The sequence below is a fragment of the Triticum dicoccoides genome, chromosome 3B, assembly GCF_002162155.2.
Source record: "Triticum dicoccoides isolate Atlit2015 ecotype Zavitan chromosome 3B, WEW_v2.0, whole genome shotgun sequence".
In the NCBI taxonomy this organism is placed as follows: Eukaryota; Viridiplantae; Streptophyta; class Magnoliopsida; order Poales; family Poaceae; genus Triticum; species Triticum dicoccoides.
In genome coordinates this window covers 136,536,859-136,560,517 of record NC_041385.1, presented here as the reverse complement: position 1 = coordinate 136,560,517, position 23,659 = coordinate 136,536,859, and the positions used below count along the sequence as shown (strand labels likewise).

The 23,659-nt window shown below is 47.8% G+C and overlaps 3 protein-coding genes across 4 annotated transcripts in view; all 3 read left to right on the top strand.

Moving 5' to 3' along the window:
* The first annotated feature begins 6 nt into the window (after positions 1–6).
* LOC119275177 (syntaxin-32-like) lies at positions 7–4,213 on the top strand. Its single transcript, XM_037555981.1, has 5 exons — positions 7–273; positions 1,545–1,795; positions 1,917–2,083; positions 2,675–2,881; positions 3,744–4,213. The coding sequence occupies exons 1-5, from the start codon at positions 30–32 to the stop codon at positions 3,901–3,903; spliced, it is 1,029 nt and encodes a 342-aa protein (XP_037411878.1). The 5' UTR covers positions 7–29; the 3' UTR covers positions 3,904–4,213.
* Positions 4,214–4,758: 545 nt separating this feature from the next.
* LOC119275176 (nuclear ubiquitous casein and cyclin-dependent kinase substrate 1-like) lies at positions 4,759–7,897 on the top strand. Its single transcript, XM_037555980.1, has 3 exons — positions 4,759–5,379; positions 6,871–7,117; positions 7,258–7,897. Exons 1-3 carry the CDS (start codon positions 5,020–5,022, stop codon positions 7,608–7,610), a joined length of 960 nt encoding a protein of 319 aa, XP_037411877.1. The 5' UTR covers positions 4,759–5,019; the 3' UTR covers positions 7,611–7,897.
* A 315-nt stretch (positions 7,898–8,212) lies between these two features.
* Positions 8,213–23,659, top strand: part of LOC119275174 (protein SUBSTANDARD STARCH GRAIN 4, chloroplastic-like) — a 19,654-nt gene continuing 4,207 nt past the window's right edge. Inside the window, exons 1-16 of one of the 2 annotated variants that reach the window (XM_037555978.1) lie at positions 8,213–10,126; positions 10,526–10,724; positions 10,805–10,864; positions 11,113–11,217; positions 12,202–12,342; positions 12,429–12,491; positions 13,135–13,362; positions 13,452–13,535; positions 19,747–19,904; positions 20,001–20,526; positions 21,277–21,447; positions 21,572–21,631; positions 22,262–22,384; positions 22,849–23,124; positions 23,245–23,310; positions 23,436–23,567. In XM_037555978.1, the coding sequence (XP_037411875.1) occupies positions 8,316–10,126; positions 10,526–10,724; positions 10,805–10,864; positions 11,113–11,217; positions 12,202–12,342; positions 12,429–12,491; positions 13,135–13,362; positions 13,452–13,535; positions 19,747–19,904; positions 20,001–20,526; positions 21,277–21,447; positions 21,572–21,631; positions 22,262–22,384; positions 22,849–23,124; positions 23,245–23,310; positions 23,436–23,567 (4,203 nt within the window). In that variant the 5' untranslated portion in view covers positions 8,213–8,315. The remainder of the gene's footprint in view (positions 10,127–10,525; positions 10,725–10,804; positions 10,865–11,112; positions 11,218–12,201; positions 12,343–12,428; positions 12,492–13,134; positions 13,363–13,451; positions 13,536–19,746; positions 19,905–20,000; positions 20,527–21,276; positions 21,448–21,571; positions 21,632–22,261; positions 22,385–22,848; positions 23,125–23,244; positions 23,311–23,435; positions 23,568–23,659) is intronic. The other variant, XM_037555979.1, reaches the window with a different exon arrangement.

Genomic DNA, 23,659 nt, shown 5'->3' with positions numbered 1-23,659 from the left:
CAGATCCAGATCCGGCGTCGGCGGCGGCCATGAACCCATCGCGGTCCGCCCCGGCGTCGTTCCGGGACCGCACCAACGAGTTCCGCTCCGCCGTCGAGAGCGCGCGCCGCCACGTCGCCCCGTCCCCAGCCGCCGCGTCGGCCAGCGGCAGCGCCGGGCCCCTCGACGACTCGCGCTCCGCCGCGTCGGCGCACTCCGAGTTCAACCGCCGCGCCTCCAAGATCGGGCTCGGGATCCACCAGACCTCCCAGAAGCTCGCCCGCCTTGCCAAATGTATAACTGACCAACCCCTCCCCTGTTACATTTCCGGTTACCATAGTACCCTCGTGCTTGTGTCGCCGCCGATTAGTTAAGCTGATAGTTGCCCCCTCCGCGCTGGTGGGTTGGGATCTCGGAACACCCTAGCTGTAAGGCTGTACGGCTCATGCTTGATTAGTTAGTAGCCTGAGGAGATGCCAACTTGCATGGATGGCTATGTATATATATATTGTGCGAAGCATGCCTGTTTCTTACCCAGTGCTCGTATGACATTTGGATTAGATGGAGCATCAAATCCATGCTTGTTTCAGTGTTTGTGTACTTACTGGAGATTGCGCTGTCGTAGTTTGCTTTGTTGGTATCAGGATGGCTGTTGCACTTGTTGCGATGATAGCAGTGATGGCATCTGCCTCATTTTGTGCCTGTTTATGAATTACTACATCTGATAAATTCTAGTACTTGCTAGTAAGATGCTTCTTTTGTCCATTACCATGTTTGAAGCTAGATGAGCATAGCAGTCCAGTCTCAATGCGATTATATGCATCAGCGATGTGCATGTGTATTGAATGTAAACTGGTACCTTGGTCTCTCAGTAATATATGAAATGTCTGCATATCTGCTCAAGTGCTGTTGAGCGAGGGCTCACTGATTGTTCCTTTTTTTATAATCATTTGTACTAGCATGTATCCCTGTACTACTAATTCTGTTGCCACTTCTAGAGTGCTTGTCAATGCTTTAGATGTCTTTGGTTGGTTAATACCCTCCTCAGAAGATTTTACTGCACTTTCTGCATTGCATTGCATTGGTAACACTGCATGAAGGTAGAAAATGTAGATAGATGTATGCCTACCTCTTCCAAATGTGGATTGAACATAGTTTCTACTTATCTACACCTTCTTTGTGTTCATAAGCACTAGATGAAGCTTACCTTTTTTTTATTGGTTTGACCTCCCACCGAAGTAATATCTTAATAGCAGTGTGATGGCTTAGCTGCTTCCTGATGCAAAGTTATTGGTTGTAAATTTACAACTGCGATCAGTTCAATTGGAAAATTCCTAAATGACCTCTTGATACTATTGACTGAGAAAGTAACATTCATAGTTATGTACTGCTTTTTTATTTCACCCGTCACGAAGTTAACCATATTGAACTATGAAGTGTTGATCTCCTAAGGTGCTAACTTGAGATCTAGTTACACAAGTGCCAATTATGTCAACACTTGCTCTGTGTGTATTTACAGTATAAAGTATGGATCGATGCTGATTTTATAACATGATTGTTTACAGTGGCAAAGAAGACATCTGTTTTTGATGACCCTACCTTAGAGATACAAGAGTTGACTGCAGTTGTTAAGAAGGACATTGGTGCTTTGAATAATGCTGTTATGGACTTACAAGTTCTGTGCAATTCACAAAATGAGAGCGGCAATCTTTCCAAGGATACAACAAACCATTCCACTACCGTTGTGGACAACCTGAAAAATCGACTGATGAGTGCAACGAAAGAATTCAAAGAAGTCCTTACCATGCGGACAGAGGTCAGATAAAAATAGTAAATGCTTTCCTGATTCAAATATGTTGTCACCATGTTATCTTTTTCTTTGGATAGTGTCTTCATTATAAATGGTGCACTAAGTGTGTTTCTACCTGAATGTGCAGAATTTGAAGGTTCATGAAAACAGAAGGCAAATGTTCTCCTCCTCAGCTGCAAAAGATGCATCAAATCCATTCATTCGTCAGCGGCCCCTTGTTCCCAGAGAGGCATCCGACGCTGCACCCCCAGCACCATGGGCCAGTGACTCTGCAACTACGCCGTTGTTTCAGAGGTACCATTGCAAGTATTCAGTTGGTGCAGTGTGTACTTCCATTGTGAGCAGTCATGCACAACCACCTTAGCTTAGGCCTGCACATGCTATGCTAGTCAGAGATTGCACCGCCAAATGCTTGGTGCTTCTTATTGTCAGGTGTCTGTTTTTGCAGAACATGACACTCGTAATAAATTCTATTGACATAGTTTTGCAAAACAATTCCCTGCCCCTAATAGAGCGAGTAGTATTTTGAAATTGTACCGTTATTAATACTTATGAGTATTGTGGGGTTGAGACCCTAAACCCTGATGCCCGTGTGCCATAATGGAACCTTGAGCGAATGGTGTCTAAGGAGAAGGAAGGTAGGAAAAGGATGTTGTCATGTAAGGGTAGCATGGTAAAACAGTTCTTATTCCTTTTCTATATTAGAAATGCAATACTCCAAGGCTCATATAACCGTTTGCTAAACAATGGAATACTAAACTAACAAATATATACATGCAGATCAACGAATTAATGTAACTGAATTGGACTACTCTTGCGTTACTGTTGCTTAACCATATAAAGCTTCACGAGTTTGGTTTTGAATCTTCTGCTTCTGTTCACCAGGAAGAAGACTAATGGAGATCATGGAGCATCGTCGTCGTTGTCGTCTCCTGCTTTCATGCAGCAGCAGCAATTGGCAGTACAGCAGGATAGTTACATGCAGAGCAGAGCTGAGGCTCTTCAAAATGTGGAATCAACCATCCATGAGCTGAGCAACATCTTTACCCAGCTGGCAACCATGGTGTCTCAGCAGGGAGAGCTAGCAATCAGGTGAACTTTACGCAAACTAAGTTTGTTGTATATATTTTCAGGAGTAGGCAATCTTAGACTTTTGAGTCATATTCATGTTTCATTTTGAATAATTATTTACAGCTTCAAGCTGTCGGACTTGATCACACCCTAGAGAATCCAATTATAAGGCATTTCCTGAAAATAGTGATAAATCATACAGTTGTTTTGCATGATGGTCTCACTTGAGTTATCTTTAAATCAGAAGGATACATGGTACTCCCTCCGATCCATATTAGTTGTTGCTGAAATGGATGTATCTAGATGTGTTACAGTGTTAGATACATTTGTTTGAGCGGCAATTAATATGGATTGGAGGGAGCATGTGATGTTTGTGTAGGCGCTTCTCCTGATCTTCTTAATTGACTACTTTAGTCTGCCCCCTACCGCGACACAAGATTCTGGTCCCTGATCTTTTGGTCAAGTATTATTAAGCTTGCTAGGCATAAATATTCTTTATTATTCACGATAAAATTATTCCAGATGGATTATCTCCAGTAGACTGTTTTCTGTGCCAATACTCCCTCCATTCTATAATGTAGCGCATATAGATTTTCTGAAAAGTCAAACCTCATAAACTTTGACCAAGTTTTGGAGAAAACATTTACATCTAGAATACCAAACATATATCATTAGATTCATCATAAGATGTAGTTTAATATTTTATATATTTGGTATTGTACATATAAATGGAACGGAGGGAGTACTTTGTTCATGGTAAAATTATCTCAGATGGAGGAGACTAGGTTTTGTGCGCCAAACTTAGTTCATGTTTTTCTTTTCTTTTATTCCATTGGGTTAAGAGCCTTCCCTTAAATGTGTACTCGTGTGCTATGTATGGCAGAATCGATGAGAACATGGAGGAGACGGTAGCCAACGTTGAGGGGGCGCAGGGTCAACTCCTGAAGTACCTCAACAGCATCTCATCAAACAGGTGGCTGATGATGAAGATATTCTTCGTGCTGATGGTGTTCCTCATGATCTTCATATTCTTCGTGGCATGATCCCCACCCCTTGTAACGCATGTTGTGCGCAAGTATATTCTTTAATTTTTACCGAACTACATACACCATGTACACAATTTTCACTGGGATGATGATGATGATAAGCGGCAGGCAGCCTAGTAGCCTCTGTGGTCATGTAAATTGGGAGGAGCATCCAGGATGGATCTGTTACTACCGAACTGGGGGCGGTGATATTATATTTTAATTACAAGTATGTTTTGTAATACCGTCTCATGGTGCGCGGTGATGTAGGTTAAACTTGTGTAATCTTGCCTGAAAATGTTTGTCGCTGATAATAAATTCCCCTGTCGCCCTTGCGCGCTCTCTGTCTCTAATTCGGGCTCTCCATGTGTTGCCAAATCTGCCCCCTTGAGTCGTCCTTTTGGCTCAGAAACTTTTTCTGTTTTTGGTTCAAACGATGTATACATACTCCTACTATGCTATAGGCAGCGCCGGTTCTGCCTGTCGCGTCCTGTTTCTGAACCCCCTTTCCACTTTCCAGTACGCTCAGTGCCATTTCGCGAGAACGGTGGTAGAATTCCCAACAGCAGCAGCTGAAACTGGTTTTACCGTGCCCTGCGCATCGGACGGAGTACACGTGCAGATGCTGCAGACCGTAACAAAAACTCGAGGACGTAGGCCGGCATCCTACGACACGGCTCCGGGTCGCGCTTGCGCGTGGCCGCACGGATAGACCTCAGCTCGCTCGGTCGCTCGCTGCGGAAAGATAAGCTGGGTCGGCAACCTGCAGGAGCGCAGCGCAGACCAGAAACGGCTACCCGTCCGTCCGTCTCATCCCATCCCTCGCCTCGCTCTATAAACCAGCAACAGAGCACACGCCGTTTTACCTCTCTCGACACACCACCGCAACCCAACCCACCCCACCCCTTCCCGTCTCAAAACCCTAATCCCAACGCCGCCGCGGCGCCGCCGATCAAGCCGACGACAGGCAGCCCCCCTATCCGGCCGCTCCGTACGCACGCCCCTGCCCGTCGCGCGCAGATCGGCGGCCGTCCACCGCGACCGTGGGCCGCCGCGGGGCTAGATTTAGATTCCGATTTCGGGGCCCCTAGCCGCCGGGATTTCCTCGCGTCCCCGGGCAAGGTAGGAGAGACTATGGTGGGCGGAGGCAGGAGGGGAGGCGCGGCGGACGAGGCCAAGCTCAACACCGGCAACGTGTTCGCGGCGCTCGAGACCCTCAAGAAGAAGAAGAAGGGCGACAAGGCCAAGGGGGGCTCCTCCAAGGGAGGGAAGCAGGGGGACGAGCCCACGCCGCAGCAGCAGAAGGAGCTCTTCTGGGCGCCCGCCCCGCTCAACACCAAGTCGTGGGCCGACGTCGAGGACGACGACGACGACGACTACTTCGCCACCACCGCGCCCCCCGCGCCCATCTGGGGGAACGACCACGCCGCCGCCAAAACGGCCAAGGAGGAGGAGGAGGACGAGGTCGATGCTGTCCACGCCGCCCTGCCGGAGGTCTATCTCTCCCTGTTATGCACGCCCCTGTTTATTTGTTTGCGCTGTTCATGATCTGTTTATTTTGCTTGAGACGAAACGTGTGCTGTTGTGCAACGCCCATATGATTACTGATTAGTTTGCATACCGTGGTAGTGTTGATATGCAGATGTTGGATTGAGTGGGGCAGGGGGGCATCTGTAGACTATAAGTGTACTGATGCCTGCTGGGTTAATTGTGAACGCTAGCCACCATTGATGCACAATGTGTGCCCAGTGGACGATTGGGCTTTGAATTTTATCTTTAGTTATTATTTGAAGCAGCGAATCCGAATCGGAAGCGGCTTAGCTGTATTCCGTATGGTGTCCGTATTGGTGTGTACTTGTTTGGTTGATTGAGGTAGGGGACAAGACTGCGGTATTATTGATAACGGTATCTCGATCGTTGTGTACCGTATGTTCAGTGACTGGGGGATTATTGATAACGGTATCTTGATTGTTGTGTGGCGTATGTTCAGTGACTGGGATTATTGATAAGGGCATATCCATCGCTGTGTAACGTATGTTCAGTGACTGGGGGATTATTGATAACAGTATCCACATCGCCGTGTGATGTATGTTCAGCGGGCAAGGAGTTTCAAGTTAGGTCTTGTTATGGAAGTGGTGCGTCGCGACAAGAATTCATACACTGTTGGTATGGTGGGAGAGTTGTCGGAGTGAGGTCAGGGGGCATCCTGTAGGCTGTGGTGTACTAATTCCTGCCAGATTAATTTTGTGAACGGTATCCCCTGTTATTTCGGAACGGATGTTCAGTGCGACAAATGGGTTATAAGTGAGTGCATTTACTTCCGCCTTTTGGTGCATTTACGGCCTGTGAATTTCTATTTGCGTTGATGTGATATTCCTTATTTGTCAGTGTATTATTTTTTAATTTATTATTGCACATGGCAAGTGTAGGCATGGTATGCATTAACGTTGTAGCATTTCCTGTACTTGTCACTCATTGATGTACCAGTGTTTTATCCATGTTGCACACTAGGTATAACAACTTTGTGACTAGTGTGTAGAGGCACATAATGCACACAAAAAATGCAATGAAAGACTACCTATTTGATGCCATCAGTATCTCTCTCACTTATTCTTTATTGATGATATCACACCGTTCTTTTGGTAGTTTTTGTGGAAAGTTGTTGAGAGTTCTTAACATAGGTTTTTTCGGAGCAATTGAAGTCAGGGAGAGGTTATGGCCCCAGTAATTCTTTTTGAGTTCAAGCACCCCAGACACAATGAGAACATATATTTAAAATTGATTGATAGTAATTCGGTCCAAGTTTCTGTTCAGCTTGTCTAGGCAAGTCATAAGGAACTACCTCTACTTGCTAGATTTCTACCAGAATTTATCTTGTTTGAACTTTGTTGGCCAGAGGTTCGCCTGATGTTGGAACATGGCAATAGTTGTGTCTGTATACCTTGGTGATACTATTCTTAGATGCATTGCTTCTACATGCTGCAGGAAATTGAAAGTGAGGATGAGGAGCATGATGATGAGGCTGAGGATGGTGCTGAGGATGAACCTGAGCATGAAGTGGAAGCTGCTGATCCTGATGTGAAGAAAGTTGCAGCAGCACCTAAAGAGACAGAAAGGCAGCTGTCCAAAAAGGAGTTGAAAAAGAAGGAGCTGGCTGAACTTGATGCTGTGTTAGCTGAGTTGGGAATTTCTGAAAACACAAGCGATGCTGCGCAAGATGGAAACAACAATGGTAATGCTCCACTTTAAGTGATTCCCCCCTTTTTATATTTCCCTTATGTAGCGCTGTGGAGGACTAATAAAGCTGAGTACCTATACATGGCTTCATTGCTTTTATAAACTTTGTTTCTTACATGATAAACATTGTTGCAGCTGAGAAGAAAGGTGCGAGCCAAGCTGGTGATGGAGAGAGAAAGGAAGACGCACCTGCCCCTTTAGAGAGCAAGAATGCCAAGAAGAAGAAGAACAAGAAGGACAAGAGCGCAAAGGAGGCAAAGGAAGCTGAAGTGTCGGAGGAGGCTGCCAGTGCAGAACCCGAGGAAGACACGGCTGTGGATGTCAAGGAGCGCCTAAAGAAGATGGCGTCGATGAAGAAGAAGAAGTCGGGCAAGGAGACGGACACAGCTGCAAAGATCGCCGCGGCAGAGGCGGCAGCCAGGACCGCCAGGCTCGCGGCGGCAAAGAAGAAGGAGAAGAGCCATTACAACCAGCAACCCGTGCGGTAAAAACGCGACGGGCCGCCCAAGTTTTGAGATGCTCCTGAGTTTCGATAATGAATGATCCCCTTGTTCGTTTTGGACCCGTCGCAATAAACTTTTTCCCCATCCAGTCCTCCCCAGAGTTGTGTATTTATGGTGACCATGGAGCGCCTTTCTGATATTCGGTTTCGGAATTCTGGAAGGCCTTCGTGGTCACCAGAACGGTCGTTGTAATTGTGTTTTGAATTGTGTTGATCCGGTTGAACTTATGATAGACAACAACATGGCCAACAGGGCCTCTTGGGTACTTTTCCTCTCGCTCTGTGTCTGTGGATGATGCTTCATGGTTGTCTTTAGGTTTCCGATGCCTTCTTTGGTAGGAGTATCTTTGTTATTTTTGCCCTCTGAAAACATTCATTCCATATGCTGCTGGTAGGCCATTTTGTACGGGAGAGAGAAGCGAAATAATTAGCTTGTCTGGTCTTTCGCTTTCATCACAAAGAGGAGGCGAGACAAGAAGAGGCGAAGGGAAGACAAATCATCTGCGGCAAAATCCAAAAAGAAGCGAGCACGGCAAGTAGGCAACGACCCCAGCGAGAGGCAAGCATCTCTCCCCCGCCCATCTCTCTCTCTCGGCTCGCCCACTGCCGGTGACTACTATTCCACCCACCCGTCCCATCTCTCTTTCTCCCGCCGCACGCAAATGGTCACCTAGGCGGCCAGCCCGGCGCAATGTCGCACTGCCTCCGCGTCTCGCCCTCCCTCGCGCCGCCGCCCCTCCTCGTCTGCCGGCCTCGCCGCGCGCGCGGCGGCCGCGGCCGCCGCCACGCCCCGAGGCCCATCCTAACCCTCGCGCGCCTCGACCCGCCCCCGCTGCTCCGCCTCAGGGTCTCCGACTCGAGCGACTGCCTCCCCAGCCACGGCCACGACCACCACCGCCCGCCGCCGCTGCGGGCCCTGATCGGCTCCCTCGCCTCCGTATGGCGGGAGGGCCTCTTCCTCGTGCGCTGCTCCGCCTTCGCCGCCGTGCTCTCCGTCGCCGCAGCGCTCTCATGGTACGCGCAGCACCGTGCGCGGGCCTTCGTCGAGGCGCGCCTCCTCCCGGCCGCCTGCGCCGCGCTCGGGGACTACCTCCAGCGGGAGGTCCGCGTCGGCGGGGCGCGCAGCGTCTCGCCGCTCGGGATCACGCTCCACACCTGCTCCGTCGGCCCGCGCGCCGACGAGTTCTCCTGCGCCGAGGTGCCCGTCATGAAGATCAGGGTCAGGCCCTTCGCCAGCCTCAGGAGGGGGCGGGTCGTCGTCGACGCCCTGCTCTCCGACCCCACCGCGCTCGTCGCGCAGAGGAAGGATTTCTCCTGGCTGGGCATCCCCGCGCCGTCCAAGGAGGGGAAGCCCAAGAGGAATTCGGCGGAGGAGGGCATTGACTACCGTACCAAGACCAGGAGGCTCGCCAGGGAGAAGGCTGGGGGGCAGTGGGACGAGGAGAGGGACAGAGCTGCTAGGGAATCTGCTCGAAGGGGATACGCAGTTCCCAGTGGCCAATCCACTTCACGTTCGGCTGACGAGATGCTGGAGGACGATGGACCTGTCGGAAATGGGAAATCCAGTAGCCCGCCCCTCTGTGCTGATGAGATGCACAGGAACGATCGACACATGGATCCAGGCATTATTGACTCTAGCTCAAAGCATGCGGATCTGGAGAAATCATTCGGTGTGAAATCGCGTATCCCGGGCATCAACTTCTGGTCTAGGATGATCCCGAACCCTAGAAAGCGAAGATACAAGAGGAAAGGTCACAACAAGGTGGTATCAGGCATCGACAATTCCTCTCAGGAAAGGATCCTTCGGCGTAGTGCACAGGCTGCTGTGGCATATTTTGAAAACATGGAGAGTGGTAATCCTGATAACTCATCCCCTGGTTCTGGGAATAATTCATCTAACGGAGGAGGTCATGCAAATGCTGGTTCTGGCAAAGCCACTTCAAATTATGCACCAATTGTCAGCTCTGCTACTGCACCAGAGAATTCTGGTGAATTTCCATTAAATAGTAGTCGTTGTCTGGACTGTCTAGGTGAAGGCAAATCTGCAAGTGCAATGCCAATCATCGATGCAAATGATGTGCATGCGGAGCATTCTCATAATCAACAACCTAGTCAGCATAGTTTGCATCACTCCGATAACAAAATGTTGGTATGCAACCATTTGGAAGATGTGCAGCATGGCGAGGGCAACTTGTACCAAGGCCACATGTTGGAGGAATTTGAGAGTCTTTCTGAAGATAATATTAGTCAGTCATTTTGGCCTTTGCAGGCAAAGGGCTCCCGTGTTCATTTTAATGCACCATATGCTTCTCTGGGTGTTGAAATTCAAAAGTTGAAGTCGCGATTTGCTATCGGTCTTGAAGATGCCCCTGCTGGACTCGTAGAAGGGGTTGACCAGATAAATCCTGGTGGGGCTCAGCATATGCTTCCTATCACACTGGATTCTGTTTATTTCAGTGGAGGGAACTTGATGCTTCTAGGATACGGTGATCAGGAACCAAGGTTTGACCTCATCATTTGCCATTTCTATTGCAAATATATGCTCTTCTCCTTTCTTGTGCATTTTCAAAATGTATTAGTGTATCACTGTTGGAACTTATATTGGGGTAATTTTGTGATCATCTGTCTCTTCCCATGAATTTACTGCATTCCCCAACAATTAAATTTCTGTGAACAATAAATATTCTCATAACCGGTGTTCGGATTTATATTGTTAATTCTTATTATCAGGAGTTATATTGTCAAGTAAATTACTGTAATGAGGGTGCAGTATATTTCAACTTATCTTACTTGTATTATTCAGTGCATTATTATAGGCTCTTCCAAAAGGGGGCTGGGGTGCAACTGCGGCATTATAAATGAACATCAACTAAGTTTGTAGTCGTTGCCTTACTATTGTAGGGAAATGAAACAGGCTAATGGACACGTCAAGTTCAAAAACTCCTATAATCGTGTACATGTGCATGTCACTGGGAACTGCATGGAGTGGAGACAAGATCAAACTTCTCAAGGAGGGGGTTATCTTTCTACAGATGTCTTTGTTGACATAGCGGAGCAAACATGGCATGCTAATCTGAATGTAGTCAATGCTTTTGCCCCGGTAATGCACCTACTTTTATTATGTATACAAGATGCTACAGTTCTTAGTTCTTGTATTGAAGAGCAATTTTTCATGTGCAGCTGTTTGAGCGTATCCTAGAAATACCAGTTGTCTGGCACAAAGGAAGAGCAACTGGTGAGGTGCTTTTCTAAACTTAATCTCTTGCATGTTCAATTTCACTATTAATATCAGCCACTTGTGCATACAATTTAGACAATACCTGGACATGACTTCCACATGCACTTAACGAATAACTGAACTTGCCACAAGGTTCATGCTACATTGCTACATCTAGAGTGCTAGACATACATGCCTCACGGGAACTGCTTTTTTTCATGCTTGGAGATACTAAATGCGTACAGCAATATTTCTCCTTTTCCTTCCCCAGGTGCATATCTGTATGTCGAAAGGTGATAGTTTTCCGAGCATTCATGGCCAGCTTGATGTGAAAGGCCTAGGTTTTCAGATATTAGATGCTCCCTCATCATTTTCGGTATACTTATACCTTATCTCATTTGTTTTTCCAACTCTGCATGTTTGTAATAAGTAGGGTCTTGCGCGGAATCAGTTTTCATAGGCACAAGACAGATTAACATGGCTTTAATGTCTTCTTGTTGATTTGCCATTAACCTGAGCTACCAATATTCTTGTAGGTCATTGACCCCTTACTTTACCAAACTAGAGTGTTGTGTTGCGGGTGAAAAATGAGTGCCTAGTTACTTCTTTAAAAGTAAACACAATTGGTCGCTGGTGAATATTGTTGAAATGACTAGAATCAGGGGTATAGCTAGAAATTCATGAGGGTTTCCAGGAATAATAGATGAATCATCAGGTGGGCCAGTTTCATTATTGTTGATTTTCCTGGAAAGAACTTCTATACTATGTGGGTTTGCCTAGAATTTACTAAAACGTGAAAATTTTATCGACTACCCAAAATTTGGATTTTGATGTGCAACAATTGGCCATACTTCATTATAACCAACATTTATACTTATGGTTTCCAGTATTGACAAATGATATCCATTGGGTTGAGCTTCGTGCACTAACCAACAAAACCAAAAGTCCAAACTGATGGAAAGGGCTAGGCAATCCACATATACCACACTTCAACACATGTATGCTGGATGCACAAGTTTCTGGCATAATGTAGCTAAGGGAGAAAGAGACTGAAGAATGAGGTGTTGGCGAAGCGATATTGTCATATTAGTGGCTGCTATATAGCGTGTTCTCAGGGCACCTCAGGGTGGGTGCTGTTGATCTGCAGTGTAGTAAGAAACAGATCAGTCATTGGCATTTCAAATTAAGCATCTATTTCAGACGCTGACATTTAGCTCTGATGTGAAAACTAGGCCACATGTGCTCAGATGTCTTCCGAATTTCCGTACTTTGATATGCAAATAGTAACTACTTTCCAAATATTGCTGCTGCAAACATTCCAAGTGATTATAGTTTTTAATGGAAGCCTCAACATATTCAGGAAATAGTGGCAACTCTGTCATTCCGTGGTCAAAGAGTATTTCTGCATAATGCAAGTGGTTGGTTTGGTGATGTTCCGGTTGAAACTTCTGGCGATTTTGGTTTAAATCCTGAGGATGGAGAGTTCCATCTAATGTGCCAGGTATCTTTAAGTTGATAATTACATTGTATATACATGTAGTCCCCTAAACAGCAACTCATACATTTACTTGATATCTTTTTTTTCAGGTTCCATCTGTTGAAGTTAATGCGCTTATGAAGTCGGTGAAAATGAAGCCTCTGATGTTTCCGGTTCGACATACTTTACTCGACTTATTTGGAAATACTAGATTCCTGCATGCAGCGAAAAACAACAGACTCTATTTTGTACTGCCGATTCATTGCGATGATCTATCTGAACTCATATCTGGAGTTAGCTATACTGAAACCACATATATGGCACAACACGAAAAATAAGTTTGACTTGAATATAAAATGCACTGCACAACCTGACTTATTTATGTAGTTGTATGATAGATGGTTTATTCCACTCATTTGAATTGCCCGACAATGACACTTGTGATTTATCTTAAAATACCAGTTATCATGGTTCTTAGCATTAAAAATCAACTTCTTGATGAAGCAAAATGACCACTCTTATGGATAGTGATAATTCCGTTTGTCTGACCAGCTTAATATTACCATTTCTTCAATCAACCTTTTTTTTCTGTAGCTATTTTCTGCAGTACATATAAAATATTAAAATATGATCAACACATCGCAGTTCAGCACCGCAAACTGTTCCTGAAATACCATTTAAGCAGTTCTGTCTCATTTGTTTGTTAACAATAGCTTAGGATGATCTCTATCAATGATGTATGTGTTTAAAAAAATCTTTTGGCTAAATTTTCATGTTCATCCACTTAACTGCTGGTACACTTCTTATCTTATTTAGGTGGCTGGTGCTGTTACTGCTGTATTTAATTGTCAAGGACCTCTTGATGCTCCTGTTTTTGTTGGAAGTGGGATTGTCTCAAGGAAGTCCCTTTCAGTATCTGGTATGCCTCCATCTGCAGCTTCTGAAGCTGTGATTCAAAACAAGGAGGCTGGTGCAGTTGCTGCGTTTGATCATATTCCCTTCTCTCATGTATCAGCGAATTTCACTTTCAACCTTGACAACTGTGTGAGTAGAAATAGAGCCACTATTTTTTTCCGTTATTGAAGTTTGTGAAATTGGAACAACTAATTTCTCTTTGTTATGACTGGCTGCAGGTTGCAGACTTATATGGTATTAGAGCATGTCTTTTGGATGGTGGAGAAATTCGAGGGGCTGGTAATGCATGGATTTGCCCAGAGGTATTGTGACTATTGATTATTTGATTACACTTCCAGCCTGTTAGACCTTTCAACCTGAGCATTGATAGTTGTGGATGACACTAGGAGAGTTGGGACAATTTTCGTTGGTTTATTTCTCACACAATGCCATGCCAACCTGAGGGGTTGGGGATACATATTTATAGGCTGCTAGCCAGCCAAGGCATATGCTAAGATGCTGCTAAGATGCCAGTCTAAGATGCTAGTCTAAGATGCTAGTCTAAGATGCTAACTGACAGTCCTTGATGGTCAAGAACAGAACTCTATCCTAACAGCCAGTCCTTGATGGTCCAGGACTTTATCCTCCTAACTGCCACAAGGACCATGTGCTGCAGCCCCACAAGGACCCTAGTACACAGACTTATCCATCATTCTCCCCCTAAGTCTTGTACGTCGTCTTGTGGGAGAGTTGAATCATCCCAATCCTGGAGCAAAGTTCGAGGAACTTGACCCTCCCAAGGGGCTTGGTGAGCAGGTCTGCGAGCTGATCCTTGGTGTTGATGTAGCTCGCCTCGATGCTCCCTTCTTCCACACAGCTGCGGATGAAGTGATACCTCAGTCGGATGTGCTTGCTCCGTTCGTGGAACACGGGGTTCTTTGCCAGGGCCAGGGCGGACTTGCTGTCCACCAGGAGCTGCACCGTTCTGGTGTCTTGAACGAGAAGATCAGCAAGCAGTCGAGCAAGCCAGAGCGCCTGAGTACAGGCGGTGGAGGCCGCTATGTACTCAGCCTCACAGCTGGACAGGGCCACCACCTGCTGCTTGACTGATTGCTAGCTCACGAGACACTTGCCGAGGAAGAGGAGGATCCCGCTCGTGCTCTTGCTGGTGTCGATGTCGCCGGCGTGGTCGCTGTCGCTGTACCCGACGAAGTGTGCCGCCCCAGGGCACCTAGGGTAATGGAGGCCGTGGTCGAGGGTCCCTGCTATGTAGCGGACGATCCTCTTCACTGCCTGCTGGTGTTCCGACGTTGGTCGCTCCATGAACCGACTGACATAGCCGACGGAGAATGCCAAGTCCGGCCGTGTGTGAGTGAGGTAGCGAAGGCTCCCCACAAGGCGTTGGTACTGCGTAGCATCCACTTCCTCCGTCGTGCTGTCGCGACTTAGTTTCAGCCTCTCCTCCATCGGAGTGAGAGCTGGATGGCAGTCGGTGAGCCCAGCTAGCTCAACGATGCGCTTGGCGTAGGCGGACTGTCGAAGCGCGATCCCGGAGTGGTCCTGGTGCACCTCAATCCCTAGATAGAAGGAGAGGAGCCCCAGGTCACTCATCTGGAACGTGGCCTTCATGTCTTCCTTGAACGCCGCCACCTCTGCATCTTTGGTGCCGGTGATCACCAGGTCGTCAACGTAGACGCCCACCAGCAGGGCATTTCCTCCACTCCCCCGTCGATAGACGGCAGCCTCATGCGGGCTCTGCTCGAAACCCATCTTCTTCAGCGTGGAGTCCAGCTTGGCGTTCCACGCCCTGGGTGCCTGCCGCAGGCCATAGAGAGCCTTGCGCAGGCGGAGCACCTTGCCCTCCTGGCCGGGAATCGTAAACCCCGGTGGCTGATGCACGTAGACTTCCTCCTTCAAGTCGCCATTGAGGAATGCCGACTTAACGTCCATGTGGTGGACACGCCAGCCCTCCTGGGCAGCCAGCGCAAGGAGAAGTCGCACGGACTCCATCCGTGCCACGGGAGCGAAAGCGTCGTCGAAGTCGACTCCTTCCTGCTGCAAGAAGCCTCGGGCCACCAAACGAGCCTTGTGCTTGATGATGGCGCCGGCTCCATCCCTCTTCAGCTTGAACACCCACTTAAGGGTGATTGCGCGGTGACCTCGAGGGAGATCAGCAAGCTCCCAGGTGCGGTTTTGCTCGACCGCATCCATCTCCAACTTCATCGCGGCGCGCCATGCCGCGTCTCTCTCGGCCTCTGCAAAGGACCGTGGTTCGCCGTCTTCACACACGAGCTGTAGCTGCGCCTCCAGGTCACGTGGCACCAGTCCTGGCACCGGCTGGTCGCCGAGCACATTATCCATCGTACGGTACCGCAGCGGTTCGCCTCCATACCATGCGTCGACCCGCTCCTCGTCGTGAGTGAGCGGGGAAGCGAACTTCATCGTGTTGTGCTCTGCGTGAGCTGGTGCTGATGAAGACGAGCCCGGAGTGGCGACCGCCGGGGCTGGAGTATGCGGCGTCGCTGGTTGTGGTGTCGTCGGTGTAGCAGGCGCCGGAGTCGATGTAGTTTTGGGGGCCGGGGTAGACGTGCCCGGTGAAGAGGAGCTGCTTGCTCCCCCAGGTTCCTTGAAGTGAGCGTACTCGACAATGAAGTCGTCATACGTCGGCGTCGAGCCGTCGTCCACCGCCTTGTCCCATTGCCACCCTCGCCCTTCGTTGAACACGACGTCTCGCGCTGTGCGCACACGTTGTGTCTTTGGGTCGAGGATGCGGTAGGCCTTTGAGCCCTCCGCGTAGCCGATGAAGACTCCCGGAGTGCTCCTGTCGTCGAGCTTGCCGATGTGGCCGAGCTCCTTGGCGAACGCAAGGCAGCCAAAGACCCGCAAATGAGAGACCGCCGGCTTCCGCCCATGCCAGGCCTCGTACGGAGTTCTGCCGTCGAGTGCCTTAGTAGGAGAGCGGTTGAGGATGTAGACGGCCGTTAGCACCGCCTCTCCCCAGAAGACAGCCGGCATCCCTCTCTGCTTGAGGAGAGCCCGAGCCATCCCCACAACCGTCCGGTTGCGCCGCTCGACGACGCCGTTTTGCTGCGGGCTGTACGGCACGGAGTAGTGGCGCTGGATGCCCTCATCGGCGCAGTACGACGCGAATTCAGCCGCCGTGAACTCGCCGCCGTTGTCAGTGCGCAACACGCGCAATTTGCGGCCGCTCTCCGCCTCCACACCAACCTGCGCGCGCCTGATGGCGTCCGCCGCTTCTCCCTTACTGCCGAGGATCATCACCCACATGTAGCGGGAGAGATCGTCGACGAGCAGCAGGAAGTAGCGTCGACCTCCTGGTGTGGCTGGCGTCACCGGGCCGCACAGGTCTCCGTGCACGAGCTCCAGCTTCTCCTTAGCCCGAAAACTCGCCTGTTGGGGAAAGGGGAGTCGTCTCTGCTTTGTCAGTACGCAGATGTCGCAGAACTGCTCCACATGGTCGAGGCATGGCAGGCCTCGCACCATCTCCTTAGCACTTAGACGTTTCAGGGCCTCAAAGTGAAGGTGCCCAAAGCGCTCATGCCACTGCCACGCCTCGTCGTCTCGACGGACAGCGAGACAAACCGGTTGTGTCACCTGCACATCAAGGACGTAGAGTCGATTTTCACCTCTGGGCACCTTGGCGAGAAGGCGACGCTGGCGATCCCAGATGCGTAGGACCCCATGCTCAATCAGCACGCGTGAGCCGTTCTCATCCAGCTGTCCCAAGCTGATGATGGAATTCCTTAGCGCGGGGATGTAGTAGACACCGGTGAGCAGCCGGTGCTCTCCCATCTTGGTGGTGAAGATGACGGAGCCGACGCCCTTTATCTCCACAGCGGAGGCATCCCCGAACTTGACGGAGCCTCGCGCATCGGAGTCGAGCTCGGCGAAGAATTCCCTTCGACCGGTCATGTGGTGGGTGGCGCCGGTGTCGAGGCACCACCCCGTAGCCTTGTCCTTCCCGAAGCCATCGCCGAGAAGAGCATGTGCTTTTGGCTCATCAAGGTGGATGAAAGCCTTTGCGACTGGAGTCGCCGAGGGTAGCTCAATGCTTGCATGCGCCATGAACAGAGCCGTCTCCTCCTCCTTCGCCTGTGCGACGTGAGCCTGGCCTTGTCGTGGTTGCCGACACTCATTGGCCCAATGGCCAAACCGGCCACAGTTGTGGCAACTGTTGTCTTGTGCCGGCCTGGGCTTGCCAGCGGCGCCGTCCTTGGCGCCTCCGCGGGCGTCACCTTCGGCACGTCCTTGTGCCCTGCCCGGGGGGCCTCTTCGCGCCTTACGCTGCTTGCCACGCTTGCGGCCGCCCGTCGAGGAGGAAGGCTCCCCCTTCTTCTTGTCACCAAGGCTGGGATCCCACTGCTCCCGAGTTAGGAGCAGCTTCCCGCCGGTGGTGACGGGCCCCGAGGGGGGCTGTGGCTCGTCGGTGTCGACGACCTTGAGTCGACCTATCGCCTCCTCGATCGTCATCGTGGAGAGGTCCAGCAACGACTCGATCGAGCGAGCCATCTGCTTGTACTTCTCGGGAATGCACCGAAAAAGCTTCTCGACAGCTCTCTCCTCGGTGTAGGTGGCATCGCCAAACTTCACCATCTTCTGCAGCAGAGTGTTGAGACGGAGAGCAAAGTCATCAACGTCCTCACCTGGCTTGAAGCCTAGGTTCTCCCACTCCTTACGAAGTGCCTGCAGGGTGGACTTGCGAGCACGGTCGCTGCCGATGCGTGCTGCGGCGATGGCGTCCCAAGCCTCCTTGGCAGTCCGCTTGTTGGAAAGCGAGAACTGCATCTCGGGCGGGACTGCGGCGATGAGGGCGTCCAGCGCCCGTCGATCCTCTAGGTGGTCGACGTTGCTGTCCTGGACTGCCTCCCACATGCGCCGCACCTGGAGCCTGACCTTCATGATCCCGGCCCACTCGACGTAGTTGGTTTTAGTGAGGGTAGGCCACCCAACACTGGAACCAACATCCCTGACCACAGTCCGGACCTCGTAGAGGCCGCGGTCCTGGTCGTTGCAGCCGCCGTCGCGGTGCGCGCCTCCACCTGGAGCGCGGGCGTGCTCGGCTGCCCACTGCGCCGTCCGCTCCTGCGCCACTTTGGCGCGATCTGCGTCGGCGCCGTCGTCCGCAGGCGCGGAGCTGCTGGAGCTGCTGGGGCTGCCGCGGAGTGCCTTGGCATCCGCCGTAGCCTCACGGGCTGCTTCTGCTGCTGCTGCTGCTTCTACCTCCGCCCTGGCTGCTTCTACCTCCGCTCTGGCTGCTGCCAGCTCCGCTGCAGCCAGCCTCGACACTCTTGCCGCCGCAGCAGCCGCTGCTACAGCCGCTCGCTCACGCTCCTCTGCCACGGCGCGCTCGGCCTCTTGCCGGCGCCGCATGCTCGAGGTAGCCGTGTGCTGAGAGCGACCTGCAGACATGGCTCGCTGCAGGGGGGCTGTTGCGTGAAGAGGAGGCTGATGAAGACGAGCTGCTGCTCGACAGTCCGGAGGGAGGAAGGTAACCAGAGGCAGACGGAGCAGCTGCTGCTACCGACTTGGGCTGCTCACAGGAAATGCTCAGGGTGCAGGTTAACGAGGCTCTGATACCACTTGTTAGACCTTTCAACCTGAGCATTGATAGTTGTGGATGACACTAGGAGAGTTGGGACAATTTTCGTTGGTTTATTTCTCACACAATGCCATGCCAACCTGAGGGGTTGGGGATACATATTTATAGGCTGCTAGCCAGCCAAGGCATATGCTAAGATGCTGCTAAGATGCCAGTCTAAGATGCTAGTCTAAGATGCTAGTCTAAGATGCTAACTGACAGTCCTTGATGGTCAAGAACAGAACTCTATCCTAACAGCCAGTCCTTGATGGTCCAGGACTTTATCCTCCTAACTGCCACAAGGACATGTGCTGCAGCCCCACAAGGACCCTAGTACACAGACTTATCCATCACAGCCAGCCATCTTTTCATGTTTGCGCTAATTTTCAGCAGACTTTTTTCTACATCTATAGTCATCCAAGCATTTGTTCTTCCTGTATCATTATCAAGAATAATATTCGAAAACGTAGAGTAGCCATCAGGACTTTGTAAATTGAAAATACATATGGAAACGAACTATGCAAATGCATTCATGAAGAACCTTCCAAACTCTTAGGTCCATTATTCACAACTTTGGCCTCGCCATAGACATCATAATTACATCCTAGCTAAGCCATTTGTTTGTTTATTTCTCTGGGCTTACAGTGAATGTCTACTATTGAGCCCCTGGAGCATTGGAAATAGCAACTACCCCCTCCATCCCAACATAAGTGTCCTTTGTACTAAATCAGCGGCCCTTATTTTGGGACGGAGGGTGTATAACTTATCAGTTTGTACTCTACCGAAATAAATGGAATACTAGCAGCGTATTCCTAAGAGCTTACACAGATTTTTTTGTACTAGCTGTACAAATCCAATAGATACTCTGCTGTTCTTATGATGCAAAATAAATTTACCACATTATGCAAGTATAATACATATTTAGATCTCTGCAGGGGGAAGGTGATGATTCTGCTATGGATATTAATTTATCCGGGAGCATTTTACTTGATAAGGTTTTGCATCGGTACATACCTGGAGGCATTCAGCTGATCCCACTGAAAATTGGCGAGCTCAATGGAGAAACTAGACTTTCTGGCCCGCTTAATAGACCGTGAGTATCTTACATTACATCTATCATCTGGAGTCCTAATGGCCAAGTAGGCTATGTATTTTCTGGTATTCTAACGACAACAAAAACTTATGACAGGAAATTTGATATCAAATGGGCTGCACCAAATGCAGAAGATTCCTTTTCTGATGCACGGGGCAATATTGTTATTGCACATGATTATATCATGGTTAACTCATCATCAGTTTCCTTTGACTTAAATACTCGTATTCAAACATCATATATTGATGACTACTCGCTGTACAAGGAGATGTATCAAATGAAAAAGATTATGCCACTAGTTGTGGAGAGTGTTGATTTGGATTTACGTATGCGAGGCTTTGAATTTGCTCATATAGCTTCTTCAATACCTTTTGATACACCGAGGCCATTACATTTGAAAGCATCTGGAAGGGTCAAATTTCAAGGAAAAGTGGTGAAACCTAGCCAGGTAGTTGATGACAAGATATATGGCGCTTTACAAAGTATCATGGACCAAAGTAAGCTTGAGAGTGATGTGTCAAGGCTTGTTGGGGAGATTTCTCTGTCAGGAATAAAACTTAACCAACTCATGCTGGCACCTCAGTCTACTGGTTTTCTTTCCTTGTCACGAGATTCTGTGATGGTAAGTTGCTGTTTTGTTGTTTCGTCCTCTGAATTTGACTTGCATTGCTTGTATGTGATTTTATAGCCTAATTCAATTTGTTTGTATGTGCCTCGGTTGTGTGCACTAAGTGCTATAGTTTGGATCATCAATAGTGGCATGCACAGACAGATCTGTAACAGTCTGTAAAGTGGAATTTTGGATTTAAACACTTCCCGTCTTTTACTTCTTCAAATTACTAAAATCTGTGCACATTACCTTGCAATACAAAACGAGAACCAAATAAAAATAGAAAGAATGGATGTATTTAATACATTCACTATTTTCTCCAAGGCTCGAGGGCCATTCGTCCACTTAAAGGTACACTTCACTATCCAAATTGATTCACTTCTGTTACCATTTTATGCTGCTTAACAGATTGCATTGCAATAATAGCATACTCTGACAAATCACAGCAATTTTTAACCCACACAAACTATTCTGGCAGCAACTATTTTACTTATGAGAGCAACGGGCATAAGTTCAGTAACTTTAACTCTTTAAGAGGCTTTAATTCTAACTCCATGGTTCGACACAATATAAAGATTTTCTCCTTGGATATATATGATGTGATGATTTTCTATGTCAAGCGCACCTTCCAAATAATTGAAGAGAGTGCTTTATGCATTTGGTAGTTATGTTGATTTTTATTATTTTTTATCTGCATAGACTACATGTTGTTCTCTTTCCCTTACATCTTCCTCTTACTATCCCTATTCCCCTGCAACATAGTTAAATGCTACCGGCAGGCCTGATGAAAAGATTTCCATAGAAGTGAACGGGCCATTGTTTTTTGGTACAAATGACGCCATTCAAGATGAAAGGCTTCTATCAATTTTCCTCCAAAAGGGGCAGCTGAAGTCTAATATATGTTATCATCCTGAAAGTTTGACTAATTTGGAGGTACTCTACTACTGTTAGTGTTGTGTTAGTGTGTGTATTTTCCTTGCCAGCAATCTTTCTTGAACATTATAAGACTTGTAGAGTCCGTTTCGATATTGTTGATACTTGTCTTCTGGTCGTAAAGGTTCGGAATTTGCCACTTGACGAGCTGGAGCTTGCTTCATTACGTGGATTTGTTCAGAAGGTAATATTGTCCTAGATGAGAGTATGGCATACTCCGTGTTTTTTTGGTTAGGTAATCTGTTTTCAGGTTCTGTATTGTTGGTAGCTCTGTTTGGTTGATTCTATGTCTCATACACGTGAGTTGTAATTAGTCATGATGCTTGCATGCCGTCAGATAGTAAAGCACTTCTGCAATTTAAATTTCGCAGGAGAGATGTTAGTTCAGTTAACTACATGATGCAGTCTAATAAAATGTTATATTGTGCTGATGTAGTTAATGGAGTTTTCGGATTGAAAATATGCATCTGTCATTTTCTGTGCTGCACCTTCTGGTTTTCTGCTATTTAATGCTATGCTATTTGTCCATAGCTTATGTATTCTGTGCCATATAAATTTTCTGTAATTGATGTAAACTTTTTTGAACTACAACGTGGTCTTCTGCTCCTTAAGTAATAACTAAGTATTCATACTTTTTTTTCTTGCATTTCATGAGAAGTTGTATATGTCGAATGTGGAGGCTCCAATTCTGCTCAAAAAATAAATAAATGTGGAAGCTCCATTCTCCAGTATTTGTTGTAAATCAATTGTGATCAATTGCTAAATGGAGAATCCACCAATGATGTCTAATGTAACAGATCTTTTCTTGTTACAGGCAGAAGTTCAGCTTAATTTCCAGAAAAGAAGAGGTCATGGTTTGTTATCAGTGGTCCGTCCCAAATTTAGTGGTGTGTTTGGTGAAGCACTTGATATAGCTGCTCGATGGAGTGGTGATGTTGTGAGTTTTTTTTTCTCCCACATATATTTTCTTGTTTTGTGTGGTTGAAGCCATATCTCATGTGTTACCTTTAGCAGGTGTTTGGTATTACTTGTAAGTTGTAATCAAGAATTTTGCCACCTCTTTGGTAGTTGTTTAGTAGAATTTTTGGAGTAAGGAAACTTCAAACACTGTTATAACTCAGTTTCATGGTTCCTAGCATCCCCCATGTTAGCCTTTCCCAGATGACAAACATAAAACAATTGATGTATAACATGCATTTGTTGTTTTTCTTGACACTAGTTATACATTCCAGTGAGGTTCTTATCTTATTTTTAATAGCTACTCCCTCCGTCCCATAATGTAGGACGTTTTTTGACACTACACTAGTGTCCAAAAACATCCTACATTATGGGACGGAGGGAGTAGTTGTGAGTCCTTGCTGTGTTGACTTACTAGCTATTCTTTGTATTTTCAATACCCAGATTACAATGGAAAAGTCAGTCCTAGAGCAACCTAATAGCAAGTATGAGCTTCAAGGGGAGTATGTGTTTCCAGGAACACGTGATAGATTTCCTATGGAAAGTCATGGTAATGGGTTTATACAGAAAGCAATGGGAGGGCATCTTGGTAGCATTATGTCTTCAATGGGCAGGTGGAGGATGAGACTAGAAGTTCCCGATGCTGAAGTAGCTGAAATACTTCCCCTGGCAAGACTTCTTTCACGAAGTACAGATCCAGTTATTCGTTCTAGATCGAAGGTGTGCAGTTTGTTCTGTATTTGTGATTCTATCTTTCTTTTCCTTTGTTGGTTATAATATTCGTTGGTGTTTATGGTCTGCTAGATGGTAGCAGCCATTTGATCCTATATTTGTTTGCAGGAACTTTTCATGCAATGCTTGCATTCTGTTGGGTTCAATGCTGAAAGCCTACGTGACCAGATAAAGGTACTAAAGATAGTGAGTTTAGAATATTGTATCACAGGCATAGAGTTATGGTTTCCCTTATTAGCGGGTTCCCTTGTTATTATGACATGCTACTTATATTAACTTCATCCCATTCCTTGCAACAGGCAGTTGAAATGTATCACGACTGGTTGGATGATGATACAATTGAAGATATAACTCTTCCGGCCTTAGCTGAACTGAGAGGTTACTGGCGTGGTTCTCTTGATGCCAGTGGAGGAGGGAATGGAGATACTATGGTGAGCATGTTCAAATATTAACTCTATCAGACTTTTGCCCCGGTAATTATTGATGAACTCCTAATAGTGGTCTTTACACTAACACTTCTAGC

Coding starts and splice junctions, on each gene's coding strand:
- LOC119275177 (XM_037555981.1), top strand. CDS start 30: ATGAACCCATCGCGGTCCGCCCCGGCGTCGTTCCGGGACCGCACCAAC. Junction 2,084..2,674: donor ACTACGCCGTTGTTTCAGAG/GTACCATTGCAA, acceptor TCTGTTCACCAG/GAAGAAGACTAATGGAGATC. Junction 2,882..3,743: donor CAGGGAGAGCTAGCAATCAG/GTGAACTTTACG, acceptor TATGTATGGCAG/AATCGATGAGAACATGGAGG.
- LOC119275176 (XM_037555980.1), top strand. CDS start 5,020: ATGGTGGGCGGAGGCAGGAGGGGAGGCGCGGCGGACGAGGCCAAGCTC. Junction 5,380..6,870: donor TCCACGCCGCCCTGCCGGAG/GTCTATCTCTCC, acceptor TACATGCTGCAG/GAAATTGAAAGTGAGGATGA. Junction 7,118..7,257: donor GCAAGATGGAAACAACAATG/GTAATGCTCCAC, acceptor ACATTGTTGCAG/CTGAGAAGAAAGGTGCGAGC.